This window comes from Elephantulus edwardii, unplaced genomic scaffold, assembly GCF_000299155.1.
Source record: "Elephantulus edwardii isolate Elephantulus edwardi_28Jun2011 unplaced genomic scaffold, EleEdw1.0 scaffold00104, whole genome shotgun sequence".
Taxonomy (NCBI): domain Eukaryota; kingdom Metazoa; phylum Chordata; class Mammalia; order Macroscelidea; family Macroscelididae; genus Elephantulus; species Elephantulus edwardii.
Genome location: NW_006399854.1, coordinates 96,697 through 105,507, shown reverse-complemented (window position 1 = coordinate 105,507; position 8,811 = coordinate 96,697). Strand labels below are relative to the sequence as shown.

The window sequence follows — 8,811 nt, the reverse complement described above, 5'->3', positions numbered from 1 at the left end:
AACAACAACAACAACAACAACTGGTTAGTCTTCAGAGTGACATCTTTGTTTTTTAAGGGTTTCGATCCTCTTTCGTAGTGTATTTCCCCACTGCAAAACAGTTTTGCTTTCTTGACTTCTGCTTCATGGATGTTGATTGTGGATCCAAGCAAAATGAAATCCTTGACAATTTCAGTATTTTCTCTACTTCCTCTAATGTTGCTTATTAATCCAGTTGTGAAGATTTTTGTTTCCTTCACACTGAAATATGATCCACTCTGAAAGCTGTAGTCCTTGATCTTAATAAAATAAGTACTTCAAATCCTCTTCACTTTCATCTTTACATCAAAATATGAATGCTGAGCAAATAATCAGAGAAGCTGTGGTATACGAAGAACATGCAATCAGGATTGGAGGAAGACTTTGTAAAGATTACAGCCAAGATCATCCTCTGGGGAAGTTCTAATCTTGTCACATGTGTCAGTAGGTGTTCTAATTGATGTAATGACACCCAGCAAAATACCACCTTCAACTGGTCCAGTTTAAAGCATAGTGCTTGACCAATAAATAAAGGAATACATTTTTAAAATGAATGAATGAATTGGAAGAATTCTCTTGCTTGAATTTAAATTTATACTTTTGATTTAGTAGGTACTGTAGCATCAATCTCAGAATACCCTTAATATCACCATTCTAATGTTTTCATTATACTGGGCAATTAATTCTATACTTAACATGTATTTTCAGATGGTTATGATCATGGTCTACATGAAATTTCATTGTTGGTGTTATTCTTTTGAGTTAGCTTTTGCAAATATTGCTTGATTACTGCTTTCTGTTTTCATAATGACTGTGCTGTGTTAGAGTGCTATAGTTTACAAGCTCTGCATACTTTAGAAATACTTCCTGTTCTTGCCATTGGTCAGATTATTTTTTCCTTTTCCAAATATGAATGCCAGTACTTCTCATGGGAGCCAATGTTTGGTGGTGTTGGCTAGCCCACTGCCCTTTCTTATAATTCTTGTTCTCTGGTATTGATTTAAGTGCTACATTCCTATTGACACTGAGAAGGATGGCGAATAAAGCTAACTTTAAAAATATCAGATAAAAAACTCAGTATTTTTTTTTCTGAAAAACTCAGTATTTTAAAGGTGATTTCTTTCATCCCCAGACTTTCCTCCAAACTATTATGTAATAGAAAAAGCATTTTATTAAAAAAATCCTCTGTTGCATCTAAAATGATATGAGGCATTTGTTTACACTAAGGTTGCTTTCTTCAAAAGTGAGAATAGAAACAAGACCATTACTATACCATGTTAATACCATTGATCCTTTTATTGCTTTAATACAAAAGAAACCTCATTGTGCTGTCATATAATACACTGAAACATATAAAATTTAAACTTTATTCTCTTATTTCTCCTAGTGAGAAGTTGGATGGAAAAACTCAAAGACAAGGTAAGAAACTATTTTCCTCCTTTGAGTGGATTTTAAAGGGTATGAGTTTGTCAATCAAAAGATCAGTTTGGTACAATTTACAGACACATATATCAATGGACTAGAATTCATTGAGAATCTAGAAATCAGCCCATCTTCTTATGGTCAACTGATTTTTGACAAGGAGAAGAAATCAGTTAAGTGGGGAAATAACAGCTTTTTAAACAAACGGTGTTGGCAAAATTGGAAAACTATCTACAGTAAACTCAAGCAAGACCCACACCTCACACCATTCACAAAAATCAGCTCAAAATGAATGATATATTTTTCTAAGGACTAGCCCCTTCTGGTCCCAGGAATTGATAGAATACCCAGTGACATATTCTAGCTAACAGATTTAGCCCTGGGTGGCTCACCAGGTTGTGTCAAGAAATCTGTAGGTCAGCTACCTGTTTAAATGACTGGAAGAGATACATATTTATTCACATTCCCAAAAGGGTTATCCACCACAGTGTAGAAATTATCGAACAATATCATTAATATGATATTGAAGCAAAATCTTGCTGAAGACTGTAAAAAAAATTTACTAGAATAGTACATCATCAGAAAACTGCCAGAGATACAAGCTGGTTTTAGAAGAGACCATGGTACTAGGGATATTGTTACTGATGCCAGGTGTATCTTGGCTGAAGGCAGGGAGTTCAGAAGGATATCTATTTGTGTATTATTGGCTATGCAAAAACATTTGACTCTGTGGGTCTCAATAAATTGTGGCTAACACTAAGAATAATGGGAATCCCAGACACTTGATTATGCTCATGCAAAACCTATTCTTAAACCAAGAAGATGTTGTCAGAACAAAGCAAGGGAATGCTAAATGGTTCAAAATCAAGAAGGGAGTATGTGTCTTAGGAATGTATCTTTCTCTATACCTTTTAGTCTATATACTGAACAGATAACTTGAGAGGCTGAACTTTATGAAGAAGAATATGGCATCAGGATCAGAGGAAGACTTTAACAATCTGCATTTTTTGTTGACATTGAGGAAGACTTGAAGTCCTTGCTGCAGAAGATCAAGGACTGCAGACTTCAGTATGGATTGCATTTCAACATCAAGAAAACAAAAATCCTCACCAGCAGGACATCAGTGTCATGATAGGTGAAAAAAGAGTGATGTTGGTAACAATTTTATCTTGCTCAGATCCATAATCAACATCTTAGCACCAGCAGTCAGGAAATCAAAATATGAGTTTCTTTAGGAGTCTACTGTCAAGGACCTCTCCAGAGTGCTAAAGAGCAACAATGCCAGTCTAGAGCCCAAGGTATGCCTGATCCAAGCCATGGTATTTTCCTTTCTTGCTATGATTTTGAGAGCTGGACAATGACTGAGGATAACAGAAGAATCTATGCCTTTGAGCTATGGTTCTGGAGAAGAGTATTGAACATTCAATGGTCTGCCAAGAGAACAAGCAGGTCTGTCTTGAAGAGGATGAAGCAGGTTGCTCCTTGGAGGCAAGGGTTTTGAAATTCTGTCTCACATATTTTGGGCATACTCTCAAGAGAAGGACATCATGCTTGGAAGGGTCATAGGGCAGTACAGTAGAGAAAAACCCTGGATGAGAGGGATTGACACAGTGACTGTGAAAGTGGGGTCAGGATTGTCAGAGACACTGAGCTTGGCTCAGACTTTAAAAAGGAATAAAAATAATAAAAATTTGCATACAGTGTCAACAAAGATAATATGTATTTCATATACCTAGCAGATTCATAATCTGTCAGAGTGGCTTAGGGGTAAGAAGTTGCCCTACCAAACCAAAAGCGAATGATTTGAATCCACCAGCTGCTGCATGGGAGAAAGATGGGCAGTCTCTGCAATTTACAGCTTCTGAAAACCCTCTGGAGGGTCAGTTTTAAGTAGTTTATAGCTTGACCCTGTGCTATCCTGTGCCCCCTCACATTTCCTGATACGCTAGAGCCCATTGCAGCAGTCATCAGCCCATTGCAGCAGTCAACAGGTCAATCCACTTGGTTGAGTGTCTTTCTCTCCTTTAGTGACCCTCCACCTTTCCAAGCAGCATGTCTCTCTCCAAGGAATAGCCCCTCTTAGCAACATGTCCAAAGTATGTGAAGCAAAGCCTCATTATTCTTGCCTCCAAAAAGCCCTCTTGCCCTTGTCATGTCACCTAAACCATCCTATTTCTTCTATCTTTTAGGAAAACAGTCAGAAAAAGGATCCACTTCATAACTGTGACCAACAACGGGTATTAAGGATCAGCAGCATCAGTATCGTTTGGGAACTTGTTAGGTGCTGTTGAGTCAACTCTGATTCATAGTGTCACTTTGTACAACAGATGAAAATACTGCCTGGGCCTGCCCCATCCTCACCCTCTTTGCTACAGTTCAACTCATTGTTGCAGCTACTATACCAGTCTGTCTTGTTGTGGGTCTTCCTCTTTTTCACTCACCGTGTTCTTTATTAGGCATGATGTCTGTTTCCAGACTGGCACTTCCTAATCACATACCCTAATAACATAATATATGAGAAGAAGTCTAACAGTACTTGCTTCTAAGGGGCATTCTGGTTGCACTTCTTCCTAGACATATTTGTTTGTTCTTTTCAATCTATATGTGGAACACATTATCTGGGAGGCTGGGCTCTATGAGGAAAAGTGTGGCATCAGGATTGGAGGAAGACTCATCGACAATCTTTAAATTGACATCTTTTCTCTTTAGTACTTTAAAGAAGTCCTTGGCAACAGACTTGTCTAGTGCAATATATAGTTTGATTTTGTGACCGATGCTTCCTTCAGTGTTGATTGTGGATTCAAGTAAAATGAAATCACTCACAGTATCAGCCTGTTCTCCATTTGCCATGTTGTTGTTTATTGGTCCAATTGTGAGAATTTTTGTTTTCTTTATATTGAGATTGTTAGATATGGGAATTTTAGAGCACTATCTCAAAATTTCTCTTGGTCTCCTGACTTCTGGTACTAAGTATATTCATTGTGGATCCAAGTAAGGTTGAGGTCATTCCTAATCTTAACCCATTCTCGATCTGTCATGATGTTGCCTGTGGGTCCATTGATGAGGATTTTTGTTTTCCTGATGTTGAGATGTAATCCATATGGAAGACTCAGTGTTTAACTTTCTTCAGCAAGTTCTTAAGGTCCTTCCTGCTCACTCTCAGCAAGCAAAGTTGTGTAATCCAAAAAAAGGTTATTGCTGAATCTTCCTCCAATCCTGATGCCAGGTAGATACAGAGAAAGGATACAACCCTGATACATACCTTTCCCAATTTTAAACCTTTTCTTGGTTCACACAACAGCCTCTTAAGTACAAGTTTTACATGAGCTCAGTTAAGTGTTCTTAAATTTCCATTCTTCTCAGTGTTAGCTGTAACTTGTTATGATCCACAAAGCCAAATGCTTTTGCATATGTGATAAAGCATGAATAGACACTCTTCTGTTAATCTTTTCTTGCAGCCAGGATCCATCTGATATCAGCGATGATATCTGTGGCACCACAGGCTTTTATAAATCCAGCATGAATGTCTGGCAGTATTGCACTAGGAAAATCTGTAGTCAGGGAACTCTCCAAGTTATTAAGGAGTAATGATTTCAGTTTGAGGTCTAAGGGGCACCTAATTTAGGCCATGATCTCGTCAGTCATCTGAGCACTAGATATTGACTAAGTATGACAGAAAAGAATTATCTCGTTGAACTGTGGTGTTGGAGAAGAGTGCTGAAGAGTCCATAGACTGCCAAAAGAATAAACAGATAAGGCTTTGAGAAGGTGCAGTCCAGAGTGTTCTTTGAAGGCGAGGATTAAGAGGCTTAGTCTCATCTACTTTGGATATTTTGCTAGAAGTTATTCCTTGGAGAGGAACTTCCTGCTTGGGAAGGTGGTGGGGCGATGAAGGAGAGGAACACTCCCAACCAGGTAAGTTGACTGTGTCAATGGGCTTGATTGTGTCAGAGATTGTGAGAATGCCTTGGGAAAGGACAGTGTTCAGATCAGTTGTTCATAGGGAGGCTATGAGTTGCACTCAACTTGACTGCACCTAACATGTCTAAGTTGGAGTAACTGAGCCATGGTGGCACAAGGCCATGAACTTCTCTCAGAAAGGACCAGAGGGTGTAAGGATAGCATAGCCCCTCACTGCTCAAGAGCAGAAACTTGATAAAGAACCTGTAGCCCAGCCCCATGGTGCCTCTAGAGCCCCAGAAGCAGCAAGAGAGTCATGCATTCATTGCTGAGTCACAGCCTTGACAGTTATGGCACCAAAAATGGAGTTTATTTGGGAAGTGAGGGAGGGAGGTAAAGAATATCTTACAATACAGCCTCAGGTGTTATGGTCCAACAGTTCCAAGGTACCTTCAATAAGTCCAAACTCTGGTTTCAGTTCAGCAGTCAAATCCAAATTATCCAACAAGGTTTGCCTCAGAGTGGTTATAACCAATTCACAAAGCAAGGTTTGTCTCAGAGCAGTTATACATAAGTTTCTCCTTCAAACATCTGGCACAAACAGCCAAACCTATAACTATGGCCACCACAAATACAAAAAGCCTCAGGTCCTATCTTGCCACTGTTTTTCCACAGCAATGCCACAGTCTCTCCATAACCAGGGTCTCACTCGCATTAGGGTCTTGCCACCAACAAGCCTTGCTTGCCTCAAGTCTTGCTGCCCAGTATGGGAAGCATTCTTTTGCTTATCCTAGTCAACAGCTGATGCTAATTTGCAAGACCATGTATAGGCTGTTAAGGTAGCTGGATACCAGAGGTTAATGATTGGCCAAAAAAAAAAAAAAAAAGTCAAACAAAACAAAGCCACCACACCAACTTTTAGGCTATTACTACACAACAATGCAGGCAATTTCAAAATTTCAGAATCAGAACCTGACAGTGGGGCACAGCTATCCATGTTTTAACAAAGTGCACAGTGATTCGGATACATGCTTCAGTCTGAGGATCACTTTGCAGTGTGTTGTTGTTGTTATGTGTCATCGAGTTGCTTGCGATTCATAGTGACCTTATGTACAATATCCCTGAAACCTGTTCTATACTGTGCCAACCTTACTGTCTCTGACACACCTACCTTCATTACCCTAGTCACTGAATCAATTCATCTCATTGAGGGGCTTCCTCTCTTGTGCTTTCCCTCCACCCTTCCAACAAGCATGATGTCCCTCTCCAAGGACTGGTCCCTCCTTGCAACATGCCCAAAGTGTTTCAAATGAAGCCTCAGAATCCTTGCCTCCAGGAACAGACTGGTTTCACCCTCTCCAGAACAGACCCGTTTGTTCTCCTGGAAGTCCATGGAATATTCAACACTTTCTCCTGCACCACGGCTTAAAGGCATCAAGTATCTTTCTGTCTTCTCTAGTCATTGTCCACCTTTCTGATGCATAGCAAGTAATTGCGAAGACTATGGCACCTTAGTCTCCAGACTGACATCATTGCTATTCAATTCTTTGGAGATGTTCCTGACAGCTGACTTTCCCAGTACAATTTGTCTTTTGATTTCCTGACTGCTGGTACCTAGAGTGTTGATTGTGGAGCCAAACAAACTAAACCCGTTAACAATCTCAATCTCTTCACCATCTATCATGATTCTCCCAATTGGCCCAGTGTTAAGACTCTTTGTTTTCTTGATGTTGAGATTCAATCCATATTTAAGGCTGTGGTCCTTGACCTTCTGTAGAATTCCTTTTTTCTTAGTGCTTTCTTGAAATAGATGTTTCTGAAGAAATTTCATTTCCTAGGAAGGCTGGAGATCTTTCTTGTAAATTTAAGACAAACAAAACATAACCTGAAAGAAAACCAAATATATCTAGTAATATTTCAGATTTAATTTATTTTAACAAGTTTATGAACATTTCTCATTGGAAATAACATCAGGTCTACATTAAAAATGCAAGAATAAAAATAGGAAGAAGAATGACCCTTTTACTCAGGTTAACCTGTTGTTAACATTTTACTATATTTTCTTTATTCTTTACTTGCTCTTGCTCTCCTCTCATTTTTTCCCCCTGAGTTGAGAGTAGGTTGCATGCATCATGACCCTTTACCCTTAAATACTTCAGTGTGTATTTTTGAAGAAATACACATTCAGTTATCAAGCCATCGTACAGCTATCATCATTAGTGCATTTTAGTATTGATAAAATAATATTATATAATTATCACCCATATTTTAGCTTTAGATCAGGCAACATTTCAGTCTGTTGTATGTAAGATTACTATGCATTAAAATTGATTCAAAGACAATAAAAATGACATATCCTTTATGAAACTATTTCTTCTCTAATACGAGACTCAGTATAGGTTATATAACAACAAATAGCAGGGTTAGTTGTCATGCCTCTAGTTTTCTTTCATCTGTAGCATTTTTTATAGGCCTCCTTTGCCTTTCCATGACACTTAAGGTTTTTTTTTAAGAATATTGTTGTTGTTGGCCTAGTGGACAGAAAGCGATGCTACCAAGTCAAAGGTGGGTGATTTTAATTGTTTTTGGTCAAACATTCTTCTAATTTTATAGCACTGGTCTGTCCATTTGCTGTGATGCTGTCCATGGTTGCTGTCATGCTGAACACTGTGACACTGATGTGTCAAATGCGATAATGGTTACCCATGGTGGACAGTGTTTGGTGGAACTCCCCAATTAAAACAAGCTGGGAAGCATTTCCATTTCTGAAATTGCTTGCGTCTGGAAACCCTACGAACTTGGAGAAACTATGAAAGCTATACAAATGTTCAGGTCTTTCGTTCGTAGGGTTGCTCTTAGTCATCTACAACTCGATGGCACTTAACAACAATGTTGTTGTTGTTTGTTGTGATGTGCTGTTGAGTTGCCTGTGACTCATAGCAACCCTCTGTATAACAGCTCTGAACGCTGCTCTATCCTGCGCCAACCTTATTGTCTCTGATACACTTATCCTCATTATCCCAGTCACTGAGTCAATCCCTATCATTGAGGGTCTTCTTCTTTTGTGAAGTCCCTCCACCTTCCCAAGCATGATGTCCCTCTCCAAGGACTCGTCCCTCCTTGGAACATGCCCAAAGTATGTGAGATGAAGCCTCAGGATCCTTGCCTCCAAGGCGTAGCTTGGTTTTACCTTCTCCAGGACAAATCTGCTTATTCTCCTAGCAGTCCATGGTATATTCAGTTCTCTTCTCCAGCACCACAGCTCAAAGGCATCAATTCTCCTTCTATCATCCCTAGTCACTATCCACCTTTCTGATGCATAGCACATAATTGCAAAGACCATGATCTGGATCAGGTGCACCTTAGTCTCCAGACTGACATCTTAGCTCTTCAGGACTTTGGAGATGTTCCTGACGCAGACTTTTCCAATGCAATTTGTCTTTTGATTTCTTGGCTGCTGGTACCTAGAAT

The 8,811-nt window shown here is 39.3% G+C and overlaps 1 protein-coding gene across 1 annotated transcript in view; it reads left to right on the top strand.

Moving 5' to 3' along the window:
• LOC102864746 (chromosome unknown open reading frame, human C14orf37) overlaps positions 1-8,811 on the top strand; it is a 237,780-nt gene that overhangs the window by 221,361 nt on the left and 7,608 nt on the right. The window contains exon 5 of the mRNA XM_006891764.1: positions 1,406-1,437. Coding sequence (XP_006891826.1) covers positions 1,406-1,437 — 32 coding nt within the window. The remainder of the gene's footprint in view (positions 1-1,405; positions 1,438-8,811) is intronic.